A 21,825-nucleotide genomic window follows, 5' to 3' on the forward strand; every position below is an offset into this window, starting at 1 on the left:
TTCAAGAAAGTCAAATAACTGTGAGAATAGGTAAGGAAATATTTCATGTGTGTTTTCTCTCAGGTTTATGGCTGATACAAGGAGAACAGGGGGTTGTTTCCTTTTGTTTACTCCTCACTCAGGGTGTGGTGCTAATGCACTGAATTGGTAGAAAACACACTATACAAAGGGAGGCATATTGTTTTCTGCCTGTTTAGCTCTCTAAACTGGCTCAGGTTTGGGTCAGATCAGCTGAAGAAGTGGAAGTGAGTGGCTGAGGTTGGGAAGGGAAAGGATCCACCAGTTTCACCAGCAGCTGGCTATTAATTAATTGGTTTATCTCTGTAGGAAAGCTGAAGGGCACAACACTTTAAGCTGCATGGATAAATGCTCCTTTCTGCATATTGTACCTGTCCTTGTACAGCAGAAGTACTTAGGGACAAGCTATAAGGTAATCAGAGTTAAAGTAGAAGAGGTTATTTGTAACCTGAATCAGGTTTCCCAATCTAGTGAGCTCTGCACCTATAGTGATGCTGTGCTGGCAGACCAAAGCGGTTGTGCAGGGTCAGTTTGTGGCCAGGGCTGGGTGAGGGCTGCATCCTTGGGTGAGCTGCATCCCTTCATTCGCAGACAGCAGTGAAGGGAATTTGGCTTGATGTTTGTTGGGTTCAGTTTTGTACAGGGACATTTGGATCTGTAATGGCAATGAACCTCTAAAATATTAGTCAGCTGTTACTCTGTTTCATCTTCACTAAGGTACCTCAAACAGCAAAAGCACTGGACTGGCAGCCCTAAGGCAAGGCTGGTCTGGAGTTGTAAGATTTTGTAAATAATCACAAAGACCTAACAATTTTGGATGAAATCCTAGCCATACTGGGAATCCTGCTGATTATGGTTTAGAGGTTTAACCCAAGAATTACTTTTTTAAATGGGATGCTGAAAATTTTAAGATTTAACTGTATTTGCTCATGGACAAGTTGTTTTCTTTGTGGTTTTGTTTGACGATTCTTTAACTGGTTGAAATCTGTTCATTGTACACACGTACTCATGAGCAAGTTGATAATTTTTAAGTTTCACAGCATTTCTTGGTGTGCAAATGCGAGGTGATGATTGCATCGTGTCATGCCTCAGTAATATGCCAAATGGACTGGGGTATGGGGGGAGGATATAAAATACGAATATCGCTAAAACAATACATGTTAAAATCTTACTCATAAGGATTCTTAAACATGCGTAGCAAGGTACTTGGCTTCTCTTTTACTGCTTTTGAAGCAAAATAAATAAATGAGTTGAACGAACTTCATTTGGTTTAATCTGAATTCAGGAATTTTGTCTGCTGGCTCATAGGCCAGATCCTGTTTATATTCATTCCCTGGTGATAACTAGTACAACAGAAGTGTTCTGAGGTGTTTTTTAATAACCCTGTTGAGTGAACATGTGGGGGAGAGAGGAGCAATTTCTTGGGAATCCAGATCAATCATTCTCTGTGGGGAACTGGTGGTAGGATAAAGGTTTGTTCAAAAGAATAGAAATAGATGAGCTGGGCTTACAGGCCACTTACTAGGGTGAGTTAATATAGTGCACGAGTTCATACTGTCAACAGTTGTATTTTGGGTAGTTCTATGTCTGATGCAAGAACATATAATTGGGAAAATAACGCTGACTTTCAGTCAGGAAGCAGCAGCTTCTGTTAGTTTATGACTCTCTTATTTCCTGCCAGGTTTTCTTCTTCTTTGCCTTTAGAGGAAGAGGAATAAAAATCAATAGCAGAGGAATTCTACACTGCACAAAGAGAAAAGGAGGCTATCATATTTCGTATGGAAAACCCTATTAAAGAGACACCAAAGGGAACATCCAAACGGTCCACATTTAGTGAATAGTAAAATGGGTAGAAAGGATCAGACAGTGGTATTACATCGTCATTTTTTTTAAATCGGGTGCTCTACCAATATGCTGCAGCTGTATCCAGTTCCCTGGGATAATTGTTCAGCCCCAGCCTGCTCCTGACCAGCCTTTTTTCACTCAGAGCAGGATCTGCATCAATTTAATAGCTGTCGTGGCAGCAAGAGATTCCTCTTGACTGTCCTCTTTTTAGGACCTTCTGTCTCTTTCTAGGGCTTTATAAGATTTTCAGTGAACAAATGTTGTATGCTATGCAAGCAACAAGCTGTGAGCTTTTGTGGGAAGTCAGACCTACAGACTGAACATTTGTCTGCAGTGGATCTAATATGTGGTCATGGCCCTGATGAGGCCAGGCCATACAGCTCTGCTCATATATGGAAATAAGTTGTGTGTCCCACTGCAAGAAAAGCTGGGCACTATTGGGATAAAGCATTCAGCTGAAATTCAGAAGACCCAGATTCCAAACTACTGAAAATTTCTGTGGTTCTTTGGTAGACTGCATGATGTATGCATCTCATTTATTTGTCAGATACCTCCTTTTTCTACCCTTCATCTGTCTTGTTTATTTAGATGATAAAACCGTTATATTCTCTGTTGTCTGGACAACAGCTTGTATGGTACAACCTTGATGTCAGCCTGTTAGCACTGTTGTAACATAAATAGATAATCCATTGTGAAAAATAATGGTAATAATATGCAAGAAGAGGAAAAATCCCAATAAAAATGAAGTGTAATAGCAAGACAGTCAATATTATCTACCCATGTATTGTGAAAATCAAGTTTCTGTATGTTAGGTTAATTACTTTCTTGTTAATACCTGGAATTCTAAAGGATATTCTCCTATAATGCCTAAGGGTTCATGTTGAGAAATTGGTAGAGCTGTTTTTTTTCTTAAAGTTTTATCTGTTGGCTCTGTAAGTAAATATTTGTTGCTTTTGCTACAATGACACAATTCTATCTATCTACTTTATTTTTAAGGAAATGAGTTTTTAGGTGTCTGATAATAGTGATACACAATGCCTGATCAGGACAAAAAGTTGAAGAGCCCAGAAAAAGCAACAGACAAAAAACCTCATGGGATCTCTATGAGGTATAGTATCTGACGTCTTACTTTGAACTTCAGCAGGACCCATGTGGAATTTGCACTGCTGCCAAAGCAGAATGCTTTAATTTGAAATGCAGTATAAACATGACAACTGTTACTCTGGTCACAAAGTTTATTTACACCTTTGTTGATTTACGGCATTCTGGAGAAGCTATAAATTCTTCTCTATACGAAATGGGGACACTAGGCAACACTAGAAAACTTTATTTTCTGTCAGTAGCATTGTTGCTTGTTGACCTTCTTTACTCTTACAAAAGTACTGTTATGTAACTATTAACACATATATTTTATGCTATTGTGTTTTATCCTAGGGATTATTCTGATCTTAAAAGACTTCAGTCTCTCTTAAATGTTCAGTCAAGCAACCAACAGGTATTTTTCAATAACTAGTATTTTTCATTAACTATTGAACATGCTGTAGAATTGTATAATTGTAAGTAACGGTGATTGAGTTGTGGCAGATACTTAGGATATTGTGTTCCATTATGATTAAACATGTTAGCAAAATCTTGTGTAGTGGACGTGGTGTCGCTTTTTAAAATTTATTTATTAATTTTTTCATTTTTTATTGTTGCGTATACTTAAGTAGCCTAACAGATTCATTTTCTTCCATACCTTTCCACAATGTCATGAAAAGGTAGGCTTAGAGATGTATTACTTACAACACGATGAAGAATGGTAAAGAACATAAAATTAAAAAAATCAGCATTGTAACCACGAACAATTTGTCTTTGGGGAATAACACTTCAGCTAAAACTCTTCAGGGCATAAATATCAATGCATGAAACTTACAGGACACAGTAAAATCTCCTTCACCTCAAATCACTTAGTGAAGCTTGTGTTTGCCATTTGAAGCAAAGAAAACCAACGCATAATGATGGGCATGAGTCCTTGGAATGCCAGAACAATTTCTATCTTTCTATTCTGTAAGAAGATATGACAAAATGACTTAGGGAATCATCCATGCGAGACAGGACTTATGCACTCCCTTCCTGGATAGAGCCATGGAATTGCTTCTGAGCAGAAAGCTGAAACTTCTGAGTTCTACAGCCTAAAAATAATATGAAGGCTGTGCAGCTGTAGAATAGGGACAGGTAAGGAGCATAGACAATGAGCGTGTGCTGCAGGTTCTATTGAGCTTTACTATTACAAATCTTAAAAGACACTGTTCTTCACATTTTACATATCTCCATGTACTTGTTTTCTAGCCTTGCTTTACATCAGTTTTCTACCACATCAGTTTTGTTTTGCTGGGGTGTGTGTATATTTTATACTGGCAGATTATAGGTCCAAGTTCAAGTCACATCTCGAGAAAAGGTAGTTCTGCTTGTTAACGTTTTTATAAAACTTAAAATGCAGTGTTTGACTTATGAGTGCTATCCCTTTACTTCTTAGCGCCCAGCTATACATTTTGAAAGTGGTCAAACCAGTGTGACAAGAGCTCGGCAAGATGTCAAAAGCAATGAACAAAAACCCAGTGGTCAATGTCAAGAATCAACAGAAGCTATTGAGCTTGAAAACTTTAGGTAAAAAAAACCCAAACTAATATGATGACACTGTGTTGTATCTCTAAACATCTTTATGTATCTTAAGCTTCTTGAAATGTTGAAGGCATTTATATTTGTACTTATGTCTGTTACTTTTACTTTCATGTTATCCCACTATCCTAGACATGAATTATGTATTTCTAACTTTCTAAACTTAACTGTGAATGTTCCTGCCTTTGTAAGTTCCAGACGTGTGCTCCCACTCAGCAGAGTGTACTGCTGAGAGTTAATATAGTCAATTTAAATAATTTTTTTTTTTTTTTTATTTGGAAAGCTTATATTATACCATTATAATAGTCTCAAATGATGCATGAGACAGACTGTTCTTCCATGCTGTTAATGTCTGGAAATCTGAAGCTGTGTTACCCACTGTAACTGCTGATAAGACATTTCTTAATTTTTCTTGCTAGTGTTAAATTTTGGCAATATAAAATTATGTTGTGGCAAGATAATAAGCAATTCAGCATTTTTCTTTTTTTTCCTTATTAGTGTTACCTACAAGAATGAGAGAAATTTTAGCAAACATCCCAAACATAATCTGTTTCAAGACATCTTTACAGCTTTAGTTAAGAACAGACTTACCTCCAGGTCAGTATATTGAACACATTCATAGCCGAAGAGTGTCACTCTTTCTTGCATTAAGTGAAGAACCAAGATGCATGGATAATGTTTCATACTGTTTCAACAATATATATGGCATATATGTTTCAACAATAGACCTTTCAACAATAGACTGCCAGCCTCACGTTTTAAACAATCACTTCCGTATTGGCTTTGAAGACCAAATGCTTAGGTTAGTGGGATGGAAAAAGGAAGGCCTGTGTATGTGACAAAATTTGGATGACCAAAATTCTCACATCTGCTATGTTTCCTTGATTATTTGTCCACATCTGGTATCTGTAATCTATGGTTTGCTTTTCTAATTTCATTTTTATTTTACTTGTATTTTATGGACTGCTGCCTATATATAGAAAGGTGAGTGGCTTTCATAAAATTCAGATATTTATGCTGCTATTCATATTTATTTGTATTCATGTGTATAACAGGATTAGAAAGGGAAAACTCTTTCTTATGCTGCTCTCATTTGAGCGAGGAAGAAGTGCAAGACCTTAAAAAAATAGAAAAAGATATTTTCTGAAAAAAAGAATGTGTTTTTCAGGATTTCTATTACTATACACCACTGCAGTGTGTTGTATTTTTCCTTTTTGAAGCCCAAGTACATTTTCTGAAAAATCTTAAGTGGCACGGAAGCTTAAAGGAAGAATTCTAGAGCATTTAAAGGTATTAATGTGTAACTGCTAGAATCTGCAGAAGTACTTAAAAACCACCAAAAAAATCACATAGTTTGCTTAGACCCCTTTTCAGAACTAACTAGATAACTAGGGATTTCATCTTTGATTATCTAAATAGCAGTGAGTTTAAGACAGATCATGTAAGTGATTTGTAAATCTGGTTCCTCTTTTTTTTTGCAAATGAACTTTATCATCTAAGTACCCACCAGTGGGATGTCAGTGGCTCAGCTTTGTTTGCCAAAAATCTAAGAATAACTTATGTTGTGTCTTCCCAAGTTCTTTTTATACATTGTGCCATACCTAGCTCATATTTTGTTTTTTTTTGTTTTCTTTGGTACTTGTTGATGATGATGATATAGCAAAACCAGCCTCATGTTATAAATGAAAGCACTCAGGTAAGGTTAATGAGACAAACATATATAAGTAGGTAGGTAAAAAGCATAAGGTAAGTGCAGTTACAAAGGTGTTTTAATTGCCCTTTACAAATATTTTACTATGGCCGTGATGGTGTCCTCTCTTTGGAACTACTGCCATTGCATTGTGTCAGAGCTTTAGAGACTGTCACCCTGATCTGCACTACATATGCTGACATAACTATGTTGGTTGGGGTGCAAGAAAAAATCACACCCACTTACTGGCATCGCTGTGTCAGCAGAAGTCCTGATTAGAGGTAGTTCTGTGGACAAGACAGCTGTGATCAGCTTAGCTTAAGTAATTTGGATAAGTAGTATAACTAAGCAGGCAGAAAAAGTCCTGCTGGCATATGCTGGATTATACACTAGGGTATCTAGTAATGTGTATTGTAAATGTAACTGTAGTAGAAGAGGCTCTGAAATATTAACGAGGCTTGGAGAATAACTGTCCCTGCTTGGAAATGTGACAGATGTGTTGCTTCATTAAAGAAACTAACTTCTGTCAAGAGTCAAAGCTTTTTGAAAGAATAACTTTGTAGAACCACCGTGGTAATGGACTTCAGACCACTTTAAAATCTGACCTAGAAATTTAGCCTACCGGTATATGGTTGCTGTTTTCTCTTCATGAAAGGTTCATGCCATTCTGAAGTGGCCAATTATGGAAGCATGATGAAAACCAGTATTACTTCAGGCAGAATATTGGCATAGAAGGGCTGAGATTTTGTTAGTATCTTTTTGTAAAACACTTGTTTTTGTTAAAGTATTTTTAACCATTGGCGTCGCTCCCAACTGCAAATGATAAAAAGGGAAGAGAACTGCCACGTCCCATAGACTTCTTCCGTTCCTTGGAAACTTGCCCAGATACTACAGATTCTGTCCTCTCAGTTAAAACAACAACAAAAAACCCCACCACAAATATGTCCAATTTTAGGTTTATTTTAAATAGAAAAATGGGGATATATACCTTCAACAGACAATGGAAATAGTGATTCCATTATTGATATTTTATGCGGGATTACTGCCCCTGGATGCTTTGTGCAAATATGAGTTGTGTTTTCTGCCAAGTCTTCTGCTGGAGAATTGTATGGAGAAATATAAAAGAGGAAGTTATATTTGGAAGTAGAATCCTATATCAAGAACATTTAAACTAAATAACAAATTATTGCAAGGACTAATAGTATCAGAGTTTTAAAACTCAGGATAGATTATGATACTTCAAAAAATTATTTCAAATCTAGCTGTTTTTACTTCTGTAGCACCCATATTTTGTGTAAGTGTATTTTATTCACTGAAGTTTGATATGTGGTTTCTCAGTGATTTTGCCCTTTTGGGCCTTGATCCAAACACTTAAAAATAAGTTTATATCAAAGCATGATCAGTTTGTGTTTAGAGATAAGCATGTGCTTTTCTGCATCAGTTCAGTGATAATAAGTGATAGCTGGCAATGTTCATATAATGAAATAAATTTTTTTAAAGCTGTTACTATGTTTGAATATAAATGGTATTAAAAGTTCTATGGTATTGTATGTTGTACAGCTGTTGTAGGTCACTAATCTTCTGCTCAATTGATTCCTGAATCAAAGTGTATTTAAGTGTTTTAACACTTTTTTTAATTGTATTTGGTTATTGTTTTGAATATTTCTTTTGCAGCGAGTGGGTTAATCAAGCTCCATCCATCCATTTTCTTAGAGTGTTAATCTGCCTGAGATTGTTAATAAGGGATCCATGCTATCAGGTCAGCATGTCAAAATATTGTTTCTTGCTTGGATAGGAGAATGCATATGAACATCATGCATATGAGTTGTGTTGGTGCATGTGTATAAAAAAGTGCATTCTTATGGATTCATACTTATTGTATGTATGTACCTATATTTCTATACGTTAAGATGTGATTTGCAAACAAACATTCCAAGAGTGAATTTACACTGTTACTGCATAACTTGCTCAATTTCTGATACTTCTTATGCAGCATCTGTTGTTGCTAGACCTAACAAAGAACTTGTAAATCTCTGTAATGGATGACTTGGTCATCGCTCTGAGCCCTAGACGCCGTACTTGACTTTACCATATAGATATGTAAAATTCCCATAATGTAGTAAATGAAGAAAACGGAAAGCTGCCTATTCCTCCTAGCAGCCCAATGCTCTGAACAACAAATAACTAGCTTTTAATTTTATTCTGGCTATTGTAGTTATTCATAGGACTAAGCCTCAGACATCTGTTAAGATATTTGTTTTTGTGTATTTCTTTTCTATGTATTCCAAAGCTTATACTGTTTTTTCAGTTTTGGAACCTTTAAAATTTCACTTCTGTGTTTTTATTTATCTACTTATTATAAGTAAGTCTGAACTCTGAAGGTGCTAAGCATTTAACTGGAGTTAAGGTTTCTCAACATTCATAACAAGCAGAGCATTTATATTCTAGTGTTTTCTCATTCTAGTGTTTTCTGTATTTTGACTCAATTTTTCTTAATTTTTTATTTTCTTTTAGGAAATGCTTCACAGCTTGGGTGGGATTGAAAATCTAGCTCAGGTAGAATTCCTCATAGTACCTTTATCCATTATGTTGAATGTCAGTTTATTACGATTAGAATGAAATACACTGTAAAAAGCAGTGTATGTATATTCTTATTTTATGGAAAGAAGTGAGTCTATTCCTCTGTTTGCACATAAGCAGTTGGTGTGGGGTTTTTTGCTAGTGCACAAAGCAGCTCATTTTTTAATCTAGCAGCATTTAACCCAGGACTTTTAGTTAGGAGGCTTAACAAATGCCTCCTGAAGTGAGAGAAGGATTAGAAAAGTCAGCACAATTGGTTAAGTCAAAAGAAACTGTAGACTTTTGAAGGAAGATGAATGAAGTCACCTTGAACTCTAGCAAATGACTTTTCAAAGGTAAAAGCATAGTGACGGAATGTTGAACAGGTTTAAATTTGGGGACTACAGTACTTTTGCATTACAAAACATTATTGATAATTGACTGCTGTATTGTTATTGCTCTGTGTTAATAATGCTTTACTCCTGGGTTTTTAATACTAGTTCATCAGTGTCAATTTAGCAGTGAGATATGACGTATCTTGAATATCTTTGAAATTGTTGCGAGTTTTCTTTCTAGAAAAAAAAAAATTTTTATAACAGATGTGTCTTTCTAGAGTGCAGTTATTCATTAATATTTATGGAACCACCTATCTTTCCAAGAACTAATAGTGTGCTATGAGCTGTTTGCTCAGACAATCACCTGCTTGAAACATTGCAGGAGTTATCAAAGATGAGTTTCTAATGGATATGGTTCCCACAGGAACTGCTTGGCATTTTCCAATGTCACACGTCATTAATACTTAGCCCTACTTTTTGAGGAGCTTGCACAGTGCAAAGTGCAGTGGCCTGCTGAGACGTTGGCAACATCTGCAAGTATAGTCCTCTGTGGCAGGAATCCAAATTGTATAATTGATAATAATTTTTACTATGCATGTGTTGCTGGCATAGAGAATTTAAAAACTCATAAGATGCAATTTTTATGATTTCTGAACTTCTAGGAAACTTAACCTTTTGTGTCCTTTGCAGCAAGATAAAATTGTTAAATGTGTTTCCAGCACTCTGAAATGCAGTTTGAAAAAAGTTATAGCTGAGACTTTCAAAAATCCCTCAGAAATTCGCAGGGTGGCAGTAATTTCAAGGTGAATTGTGCGTCCAAATCTTCTTGCCAAATCACAAATCTAAAGTCCTCCATTCGACTATTTTATACAGCACTAAAAACTCTTTTTTTTTGGGCAGTTTCAGATAAAAAACCTGTTCTCATTTTGAAGTGTTTTGGGGTGTTTTAGTAGAAAACACTAATAAAGTTATCATTACCAATGTTACTTTGCATAGTAGTGTCCTCCTCATGTGAGTTTTCTTTCTAAATTACGTGCTACTACTGTAGTTCTAGCCTCTCTGTACCCATCTGCTGGAAACTGCTGTAGTTTCCCTGTAGAGTGTTCTGGAAATTTCAAAATGTCTCCATATGTAAGACCAATATATAAGTGATGCTGTGAATCATATAATGGTTGTGTATACTGAGAAACATAACATCCTTGTGATAATTCTCATTTCCTGGAAAAATATGTCTGACCAGGTAGTTACTAGAGTCATTAAAAAAGATTGACCACAATTTCCCACCAGCTGGCTATGTCCAAAACCAAAAGAAACAAAATCCCCCTCTGCAGTTGTGTAGATTTTGTAGAGTCTGAGCCTGTCAGACTGTGTGGACTGAAGATCCATCTGGCTGTTCCAAACAGTGGCTGGTAGTAGATGCTGAGGGAAAAGTTTGAGAGCAGAAACATGAAGTGATCTTCCAGAAAACTCTTATGAACCTCTAGCAGCTTGCAAAGAAGGGAATTTTGGCCCTAGAAGTAGGGTCCTTGTATTTGATATAGTCTTCAGTGGACTGTCCTCGTGAAATTTTACACTTGCTTTTTGAATTCTTACAGTTCTAGGATCTCTTCTGTTCCCTGACAAGTTTTTTTTGTTTTTCCCTGACAAAAGTATGTGGTGTGTCGCAGACTTACCTTTTTCGTGATACAGATGCACCGCCTACAGGCTGTTTCTGTGCATAACACTCTAGGCTTATGAATTCTTAAAACTTTATTTTTAATGGTGTCTTTTATTTTTTTCCCCCTACTTGTAGTATATGGAAACAGTAGCAAATGGCTATCTTGGTTACGGAGAAGAGCAGCATAATGTAGACAAGTTGGTCAACATGACATGTAAGTGTTATAGCTGATAAAATAAATTATAAGGGCAATTACAACTTTTTGTGTGAGGCTTAAAATGTTTAAAATACTTGAGATGGTCGTTAAGTGAGATATTAATAGCCTCATTGTAGGCATTGTCACACAAGTAAAAAGCAGATCTTATTTTTGTACATAAGTGATATTTCTTTAAGAAATTAATACCCCTTTATGCACGGAAATAACAGAGAAAAATTAGTTAGTCATGGTTCAAAGAACTTATCCAGTGTTTTGCTTTATTATCTGATTAGTAAAATGAAAAGTATTAGGTAGTAAGGCTTCAATTTATGTGACTTTCTTTGTTTCATAGACATTTTCCAAAAGCTTGCTGCTGTTAAAGATCAAAGAGAATGGGTTATAGCAAGTGGAGCACATAAAGTAAGTGCTTTATGAAATTGCTAAATATAACCAAATGGCTACTTAACTGAATGACTTATGCTTTTCAGATTTGATCTAGGTGGGAGTAAATTCCTTACCTTGTCAAGCTTGTAAGGTAAGATAATCTCAGGTCTGTGTTTTACAGGTGCATTAGCAGTACCATAGAAATTGTTTCTGGTGTGTAAGTTAATTGGCCTTATGCATGGTTATGGGTTGTTTGAGATAAATAGGTCTTAAATGTTTGGACTAAACTCGTTCATGTGAAAATTAGTAGTCATGTTTACACTGTCGTGAGCTACATGTTACTATGATATAAATTGTTTCATATAATTTTTTAATATAGATATATTTTTATTTATATTTTTAATATAAATTTCTGCTATGATTTTTCACTTACAAAATTTTCTGTGTCTAAATGGAACAGTGACAACCTAGACAGTGACAACCTAGACATCCCTTGTTATACATTAGTGTCAGTCGAAGGATTTATACTTAACCATTGCTGATTTGTGGCCAAACTAAGAAACAGTAGAGATCAAGATCAGTATAACTAGTGCTTCATGATTCTATTATGCTGCAGTAAAACGCTGGCAATTGTGATCAGATAGTATTGGACAACGTATTTTTTAGAGAATCTAGACAAATATGAAGTTTATTTTTATATAAATCATTAATAGAATATATGCAGAGCTGTAAATTACATTCTACATTGTTTAAATATAAGCTGAAAATTAACTTTTTGCTTCAGGAGGCCTTGATTTAGAGTTCTGAAGTGTTTTACACTGGAACAGATTTTTGCAATCGTTTATTAAGTTGGACAGGTGCTTTAGCAGTCGAGAGATGCTAATTGCAGTTTGAGGAGAAACATCCTTGCTTGTCATAAGACTGGGTGTATTCTAAGACTTTAAGTGTATATTTAAGTGTACTTAAAGTGTACTTTAAATGTACCGAAGACTTTTGGTGTATTATGTAAGGATTTGGTATCTTAATTTTGACTTTTCAATAAATAACTCTATATGTGTTTGAGTCATAAAAGAAAAGAATATAATTTATATTTATCTTGTTTCGTGTTTAATTTTCCAGACCTTAGTAAATTTGTTATCCGCCAGAGACAGCAATGTGCTTTTGGGTGCCCTCCTTGCTCTGACTAGCCTAGCAGAAAGGTAGGTTCAGCTTAATGTGCTGTAGTTCACAGTAAGCATTTTAATGTTACCTCTTGACACAATATTAAAACTGCTGTTTATAAGGAAGAATTCTTTTTTTTTTCAAAATGAGGCCTTGTTCTGTGGAGGTCTATGAGGTGTGCTTAATTTTATACTGAAGCAGTAGAAAGTATGTAGAAACTTTTGTGCTTGCAGCAGACTTCTTGCTCGTGTGGAGGACTTTGCAAGACTGGAGTCATGGAAACTCTCTTTGCAATCCCTGTGCAGGATTCTGGAATTCTTACTGACTTCCTGCATATAAAAATATTTTGTGCTGAGCTTAACATAGCAGTGCCTCACAATAACGAGCAAGAATATCGTTCAGTGTAGTAAATAATGAATGCATACACTCAAATCCATGTATATGCATCCTCTCTTCACTAATGACTGTTTTAAATAAGGATAAGACTATTTTTTCCTCATGTGGAGGGAAGAAAAGAAAAAGGAAGATACAGCATCTTTCATCCTTAATAGTTTTATAGAAGAAAAGCTGCTGCTTCTACATTATTGTTCTGCTGACTTCCAGACTTGTATAACAATTTTATCTTTTAAATGAAAAATTATAAGGAAAATTACAAAACTTAAGAGAATACATACAATTCCTTGAGATCCGTAGAATTTTATTTACTAAGATTTCTCTGGATTTTCTCTTTTCCCAAATTTCTTTCATTCTATTTAAGTTTAATTTTTTAAATATCAGGATTAATTTAAATGATGTTTTATTTTTATATATACATATATATTTTCAACTTCCATTTAACTTTCTTCACGGAATTAAATGTGTTACATTTGGACTGGGCAAGAAAGTGTTTGGAGTATGTTACAAATATTCATGGAAATTTTATTTCATTCTAAAAGTGTACCTCATATGCTTAATGTCTAGTATGAAACAAATGAAATACACTTGTATCTTTATTTTTATGCATTCACGTTTACTTTTTTTGTACTGGGAAAATTGGAAATTTTTGCAATGTCACTCTTGACCCAGCATATTTTTGTGGCTTTAAATATTTGTGTGCACAATTTGATATTATTGCTTAAGAATTGAGAAAAAAATAATTGTCAAATATATAAGGAGGGAGGCTAAAGAGCAATGTGTTTTTTTCATGTAATTTAATTTGATATAAATGCCAGGAATAATCAATTTGTAGTCCAGAATGTAGGGAGAAGATAAGTGAGCTCACCATTGTTGAGAACTTGCTGGTGATATTACATGAATACGATTTGCTTTCTAAAAGGTGAGACTTTGCTTGTAGATTAATTGTGTTAAAATATATTTTGACTTTTTCATTTAGGGGCATGTTTATTTAGAGGAAATAGATAATGTGTGACTTTAATATGCTCAAGGTAAAGTTCTGACACCTATGTATTTTCAGTCAGATATTGATATAGCAACATCTTTTCTAGTAGTTTTCTTATAAATTGTCTCCTCTCTCCATTGATGGCCTACAGTGCAGTGCAAATAAATTGCAATATTACCATAAAGTGATAGAAATCGCTTTTCTTGGTGCATCTCCTCTTTGCTCCTGGCAGACCTGAGTGGTTAGATGGAAAGCACGATAAACTCTGACAGTTCCTGGGATGCCCAATATAAACTAGTAAAAAATTGTAAGACATATAGCTGTTGTAGTTTATGCCAGAGGCTGGGTCAGATCCCACATCCCTCCACTCAGAAAATCGTAAAGGTTCTTTCAGTTCTTTAAATGTCCTTTTATCTCAGCTAAGCCTGCTAGCTGAGCATAGTATATCTGCATTTCAGTAAGAAACCAGAAGATTCTCAAATTTGATGATATGCCACTTATCCTATCACATTTAAAATTCTGAAGAGATATTTTTAAAATTTCATGCTTAATCATTTCACACATGTAGATTATTTTACATATGACTAAAGATAAAGAAATTGAACATGCCAAAAGATTTTAATTTTTTTCTGGGTTTGAAATTATTTAGATTATATGAAACCAAAAGTTTGTTATAAAAACTGGAATTTGAATGTAGACAGGAAGCCAGTGAAGTTCAATGCTAGTTAAGAATAACTTTAGGTTCAGATATAAATCTGAATTCATATGTTTCATCAAACACATATGCAACTTTTTTGCTTCCAGTGGAAAAGGCAATACCTAACCATATTTTCTATGGAAAGTCCACCTTAATTGGAGTGAAGTTAATTAAAATCTTGTATAAACCTTTTAAATTATATATCCAATCCCTTTTGTAAGCATAATATTGAAACCATACTGGAGAAGAATCATAATTATTTGTGGAGTTATTCTAATTCCACAGATGGACTTTACAAGTTTGTGCAGTCAGTGCTACTTGTAGTACTAATGTCATTAGCAAGAAGATGGTACCATGGATGACTGCAGTCCACCTGGCCACCTCCATCCTGGCTGTGTATGCTTGGCTGCCTATGCTGACAGTCAAACTTAATGTAAATATAATTTCATCCCTTGTGAAAATTTGGACATTCTTATTTTTCTTTTTTTTTTTAAACAGTGACTTTAACCAGTTTACAGTGACTTTAAGCAGTTTTCTTTAACTTCTTTTTTTATAGGAGGTCTCTGTTCTTTCTTAAACTGTGTTTTTTTGCCTTTTGCTAACTGATGATACAAAGCAATGATGGAGTCATTGTCAAAATTTCTTGCTGATTTTTTTAGGCTCACAGCAGAGTTGCTACGTCTCCTCTGTGCAGAGTCACAAGTCAAAGAGCAAATAAAATTGTATGAAGGAGTTCCAGTTTTGCTCAGTTTACTCCATTCTGATCATATCAAACTTCTATGGAGTATAGTTTGGATTCTGGTACAGGTTTGTGAAGACCCTGAGACTAGTGTGGAAATCCGGATTTGGGGTGGAATCAAGCAGCTCCTTCATATATTACAAGGGTAGGTTTTCAGACCTCAACTTTGTGGCCATTATATGAGGCTGTTTCATATTTTAAGATATATTTGACCAAGCCCTGTTTTATCAAATAGCATCTTTGGTTTGTTCAGCTTTATGTGATGTCTGCAGAAATTAAAAGGATATTTAGAACATAATGAATAAGCAGTATTTTTTTTCAGCTATGCATATTTCATTGTTATCTTAAAGTGTTTTTCATATTTTCAATGTATAAACTAAATAATGAATAGATTATAAATACGTCATTACTGTCTACCTAGTTTCCCTATTAATTAGACACCTAGTTAGTGAGCTAGAACTGTGAATATTATTGATGAACGTGGTAAAGGAATTTTCTGTTTAAGGGCTTGTTTGCTTTTACAAATTGTATTAGCTAACTTAGTGAAAAACATACAAATTTTCAGAACTTCAGAAATGGCTAGCAAAGATATGTTAAGCCATTTTTTCATACTGCAATTTGATTTTTCTTTTCTTCAGGGAAAGAAATCTGGTTTCTGATCGCTCTTCAGTTGGAAGTTTATCTAGTGCAAACGCAGCAGGGAGAATCCAACATATTCATTTGTCGGATGATTTGAGTCCTGATGAGATGCAAGACAATACTTTCTCACTTCAGGCAGGTAGGTTTATAAGGCCTAATCCTCTGGTAAGTGTTTACTTGCATTTGCACAAAGGGTTTCAAAATATTTCAAAATTGAAATTGTAAACATTTATACCTGCTGTAGGGAGTGGGAGCACCAAGTCAGCTGTGTTTATTTCTAAATGTGCAATACCAGCACATATTTTCAAAAAGCACACTTTTTTTAGAAAGAAGCAAAGGATGAAGTATTAAGTATGTAGGAATCATATATATTTCTTCCACCTGTAAAAACATCTCAAATAATAATCTCAAAAATTATTTAATTTGGTTTTAGCCTGAGATTATTTTTATTTCATCATACTTTCCCCTCTATTCAAACTTACTATGGTAGATCTATCATGAATTGATTATGATGATAGAACTCTTTCAAAGTGGTATTTTAAAGACTACCAGTCAGGCAAGGATTCCTCAGTAGTTATGGAGAGAATCCCTTTCAGAGGAGATTTCTCTTTAGCATGTCAAGTGTCCATTCTCAAATGCCTTCTGGAGGATCATGTCTTTTTCCAGTGACTATAGAAGGACAACGCAAAATATCCTTATTAGGATTACATGAAAGTTTGCCGTGTCTTCCTGAAAGCTGTAACATAATACGTAAATGTTTTTGAATACTGTATCATGAATGTTACCTCTGAAGAGCTGGTAATGTGAAATAAATTGCAGTACCAAAAGTTATTGCCGGTGTGGAGCATATTTCTGGGTTACTTCTGCTTTCCTTAAGGACTCCTAAGAAAGTGTATGCACTGAACTTACAGAGGTCTTTTTCAGTTCTGAGTACTTGTTTATATTTTTAGCCTTCTGTATTGGGTGTAGGTGGCAAGGTTTTGTTAGCAGGGGGGCTGCAGGGGTGGCCTCTGTGGGAAGAGGTAAGGGATTGCCCCGTGCTGGACACAGCTGGTTCCAGCTGGCTTCACAACAGACCCACTGTTGGCCAAAGCTAAGCCCATCAGCGAAGCTGGTGGTGCATCTGTGAAAATAGAGTTAAGAAAGCGCAAAACCACTGGGTGAGCAGAGGAGGAGAGGAAAAAGAAATAAAGGGGTGAGAAACAGCAATGCAAACACCAAGGTCAGAGGAGAAGGAGGGAAAGGAGGTGCTCTAGGCACCAGAGCAGAGATTCACCTGCCCATGGGAGAGACCTCTGTGGAGCAGGTATTCACGCTGCAGCATGTGGAGAGGACCCATGCTGGAGCAGGGGAAGAGTGTGAGGAGAAAGAGCAGCAGAGTGGAACTGTTACGTACTGAGTGTAACCCTCACCCACCACCCCTCAGTGCTGCTGGTGCAGAGGGTAGAGGAGTGAAGGAGTGAAGATGAATCTGGGGGAAAAAAAATGACAGGGCCGGGGGAGTGGAAAGGTGGTGTTTTAATTTTTTTGTCTTTGTTTTTTGCTATCAAAATCTATTTTAATTGGCAATAAATTAAACTAATTTTCCCTGTCAAGTCTGTTTTGCCTGTGATGGTAACTGATAAGCAATCTCCCTGTCTTTATCTTGACCATGAGCTTTTCCGTCCTATTTTCTCCCTCTGCGCTTTTAAGTAAGGGGAGTGAATGAGCAGCTGGATCGGCATTTGGCCCTTAGCTGCCAACTAAAGTTGGCAGGGTTAACCCACCATGCTATCTGAATATCTTTACGAATCAGGTCCTAAATGTTACATCTGAATTTTTATTCTAGCTTGTTGTGCTGCAATTACTGAACTGGTGCTCAATGAGACCAACGCTTACCAGGTAGTACAGGTAGGAAGACTTTATTCAGTTAAGTAAAGCATTATAGTTTATAATTTGCCTTAATTGTTCTTATTTGTCACCATCATTTTAACAAGCAAAATGCATTTGAAAGGGATTGGAAAATATGCCTGTATATAACTTTAGTATCTGTTTCCTTATATGTTTACACACAGAGACATATAGACAAAGTTAACATATGTATCTAGTTGTCTGGGAGAATAAACAGCTTTATTTAGACAGGGTTCATTTTGGTTGGCATCTCTTGTCATGCTTTTGCCATATTCAAAATAGGATAGTAAATAAGAGTAATCACGGAATTAACTGAGAAATACAAACTCTGAATTTCATGAAGTTCATTAAAACAAACTCTGTGCAGCTTAATATTGGTGCATTGTTGTTTCACAAACAATTTCTCTTTTCCTCAGAGTTTGGTATTTCTGAGATAACTTCCTGGCATTCCATCCCCAGGGTTGTGTTTCTGAACTGTGTTTTAAAATGTAGTGTTTAAGTCAGCTAGAATCTATGGTTCTGAAAACCATTCTTAAAATCCCTGGTATGTATTCCAGACATAGTCAGAGACACAAATATTTAGGACATTAATACCAGCTAAAAGCTGTAGCCAGCTCTTATACTCTAAATGTTAAGTCAGTGATCAAAGCCTTCAAGTTAGCTTAAAACCCAACTAGAGGTATTCCTAGAGGAACTGAGAGAACAAAGAGCGAGCCTTAAGTATGACTCGGAGAGAAGTTCGTGTATATTTCAGAACTATTGGTTAAGAGAAAAGGAATGGAAGTAACTCTAGAAAAAAAAATTTTCTATGTATCTTAAGCACTAAAATAATCAATAAACCATACTGATTTAGACAACATTTTATCTGAACAGTATAACTGCATACGTTTTAGGCTGAGTCTGGTTTCATCAAAATAAAAGATCACTTATTTAAATAGGGTATATTTTGAAAACAGTGTAACTCCTGGCGGACTTGGGAAAGAAAAGGCTGATTTTAAAACAGTTTTTCTGCATTGCTCTTGCCGTGCATGATAACTGTGGTGTCAGTAAATTGCTTAAAAATTGATGGGATGATATGCAGTCTGGGAAAAGGTATTTCAAGCTTAACTACTTGCCCCACTCATCCTGTTAAAAGGCAATGACCTCTCCCTTTGTCAAAACACCAGCCAACGTCCCCCTTTCAGATCAGGATATAGCTTCAAGCATGTTCATTTCAACTGGAGTTCCACCCTACAACAGCCTCTTTCATTTTAAATCCTGCTTCTTTCTCTGTGCTAATATAACTTCGAGAGTTGCATGGTGAACAAGATGAAGGAACTCACGTAAGTTAAAAACAGGTAGAGGAAAAAGATCTGCAGCTCTTCCAGTTATGGGCTGAGAAAGTCAAGCTAGGTGACTTCTAAAGGTTTATCTCCTTCAGTGGCAAAAAACTCTTGGTTCAGGCAGTTGAGAACCATTTGCTTCTGCTGTAGCTGCCCCTTACCTGTCCGTCCTGTGTCCTTGTCTCAACTTACAGCCTTGATAGCAGTCTGCAGCAGGTCTGGTAGCAGGCCAGAATGTGTTTATGATTCAATGGCTCTAATGCACAGCCTAAAACCTTAGCTTATCTCTACCTTCATGAACAGTTTAAGGAAACATGTCAGGAACTGCAGCAGAGCCTCTGCAGACCTGACACATATTCCCTTAAACTCTGCTAGAGAGGGGAGTAGTCTCCAACAGGGAGCTTCTCAAGTAACCGGAAGCAGTACTGTAACTAAATCTACCAGTGCCCTTTTATCAAACCAATGCGATGGATACATTAATGGAGGACACAAGTATAGTTACATCAATATGGAAGCTGAAATACAGTATGGTTTTCACAAAACCAGGCACAGACATACTCCTCAGGGCTACCCTTTCTGGTGTTTCTCCTGTTTATATTTATTGTGACTGGATTTTTGGTTCCTGACAGTTCAAAATATCCACATGGTGACAGGAGATCTGTTGCTGCAATTTCTTTCACCTCTAGAGACAGAAGCATTGCTTTTTTATCTGATTGCAAGCTCTCTTTTTGTCCTGGTTTGGCAGGGATAAAATTATAGAATCACTTCTCTGTTACATTTTTGTTTAGTTTGTGGCCAGCCATGGTATGGTGATCAAGGCCATTGGCAGTGAAAGCCAGGGCAGCTGACACAGGCTGGCCCACAGGTGTATTCTGTAACGTTAATGTCAAGTTGGCTATAAATGAGAAATCTTGTAGAAGATGGGGTGGGGTGTGGTGCAGCTTTCTCTCTTATAGTTACTGTCTCTGGAGGGATTTGCCACCACTCTGTGGGCTGAGTATAGCTTTCTGTCTTTTGTATTAGTATTGATATTGGTTTTCTTATTTTATTAAATCTGTTTAAATTTCAACCTGTGAGTCTCCCTCCTTTTCCCAATTCCCTTTCTCAGGTGGGGAGGGGTCTTGTGTGATAGAACAACTAGTTATTGTTTAGCCCTGGGTGCAGGGTAAATGGAGACACTTTGCAGTTTCAGTTTAAATGTAATGATGATTTCATTCTTATGCACATTTAAGTTACTTGAGCTTATTATTTAGGTGTGCAGTAGAATGTTGAGAACTTGTCAATTGGTATTAGCTTCTGATTTATCTGAAGTAACACTGGTTTTTATTTGTGGTTTCTATGTAAAGGAGTGCTGTTAATATTGACCTTTCTCTGTTTCCAGGCAAATGGAATATACACAATAGCAAAGTTGATTTTACCAAAAAAAGAAAGGAATGCTGAAAAAGCTAATTTATTACAGGTAACTCCCTTTATTATCATTGCATATTGAAGGCCCCAAACAGTTTCTGAGAATTTTTAATTATTTTAAAGTTTATTTTGAAGTGCAGTAAAAAAATCTTACTGAAAGGGGAAAAAAACCCCACCAAAACAAAACCAGGAACAACAAATGGCCCAGGAGCTATGAGATAAATAGTGACTCAATTTTCTGGTGTTCTGTTCTGATCTACTTTGTTTCTGGCACCTCATATAGTGTAAAGGAAAGTGAGTAATTTTCTTATGATAATCTCTTCTCCACTTTTTCACGCTGTCCAGCATCAGGTCTTCTTTTTAGTGCCTTGATCTTCATTGAAACTCACTGTAGATTTGACACTGTACTAATATCAGTTTCTTTCTGGAGCATCTTACTGTGGCTGTTAAATAAAACACAGGAAAACATCACATGAAGTAGAGGAAATTTAGATGTAGGATAAATATAGAGCTAATAAGCGTAGAATGGCTCTTGGTTTTGCATGCCAATACCACCATAAAGATACACAGGTTTGAGTCACCTTAGGTTAAAAGTTATTGGTAGTAATTCATTATCTGGTAGCTCTTCTCCAGCCTCTGTGAAACGGTGTTGGTGTCTCTCTAAGCTATAGGAAAGTAGTGGTCTGGTGTTCAAACAGCCCAACTGCTGCTGCTCCAGTTGCCCTTCTGTGGGAAAGTGTGAGGAGGTCCTTAGCACAGGTCAATGTAGTCAGGATCATGCCTCTCACCTGGTCTTTGTTCTGGCATAGCCCTACACTAACATGGCTACATAGCTACTCAGCTACCTAATCAGGTAAACATGCCTAGATAGTGAGGGAAGGCGTTTCCACAGAAAAAAATTCATTGTAGTGTCATCTTCCTCATCGCAGTCCTTCTGGATTAGAGTTGGAGTGCAGATTCAGTGTAGTAGGTACCTTTCTTCTGCAAGAAGGTTTTATAGTGCACTTCAGTTAAATCAGCTTAAGTGGTATATGAAACTAACATGGAGTCTAATAAACTGGAGCATATGCTCCTACAGTTGCCTCATACAACTGTAAGGAGCTTAATTTATGCTCACCAAGATTTTTAGATTCCAGCAGAATGTGAGATTCACAAGAGATACTGAGCAACTAGTTGGTTTAAACATGAAGCCATGTGAATTAATAATGAATTTAATAATCACATATGAAAACCAAATAGGTTCCAGG

General features: G+C 36.1%; 1 protein-coding gene across 3 annotated transcripts in view; it reads left to right on the forward strand.

The window, feature by feature from the left end:
* The first annotated feature begins 2,897 nt into the window (after positions 1-2,897).
* The window catches only part of NEK10 (NIMA related kinase 10), a 99,539-nt gene continuing 80,611 nt past the window's right edge, over positions 2,898-21,825 (forward strand). For 2 of the 3 annotated variants that reach the window (XM_068405036.1, XM_068405037.1), the window contains exons 1-14: positions 2,898-2,971; positions 3,298-3,358; positions 4,382-4,512; positions 5,023-5,125; positions 7,893-7,973; positions 8,729-8,770; positions 10,901-10,979; positions 11,314-11,381; positions 12,465-12,544; positions 13,735-13,821; positions 15,241-15,465; positions 15,959-16,098; positions 17,788-17,849; positions 20,553-20,630. In XM_068405036.1, the coding sequence (XP_068261137.1) occupies positions 2,898-2,971; positions 3,298-3,358; positions 4,382-4,512; positions 5,023-5,125; positions 7,893-7,973; positions 8,729-8,770; positions 10,901-10,979; positions 11,314-11,381; positions 12,465-12,544; positions 13,735-13,821; positions 15,241-15,465; positions 15,959-16,098; positions 17,788-17,849; positions 20,553-20,630 (1,311 nt within the window). Of the gene's footprint in view, positions 2,972-3,297; positions 3,359-4,381; positions 4,513-5,022; positions 5,126-7,892; positions 7,974-8,728; positions 8,771-10,900; positions 10,980-11,313; positions 11,382-12,464; positions 12,545-13,734; positions 13,822-15,240; positions 15,466-15,958; positions 16,099-17,787; positions 17,868-20,552; positions 20,631-21,825 lie in introns of all 3 variants that reach the window. The other variant, XM_068405038.1, reaches the window with a different exon arrangement.

The sequence above is a fragment of the Nyctibius grandis genome, chromosome 7, assembly GCF_013368605.1.
Source record: "Nyctibius grandis isolate bNycGra1 chromosome 7, bNycGra1.pri, whole genome shotgun sequence".
Classification (NCBI taxonomy): Eukaryota; Metazoa; Chordata; class Aves; order Nyctibiiformes; family Nyctibiidae; genus Nyctibius; species Nyctibius grandis.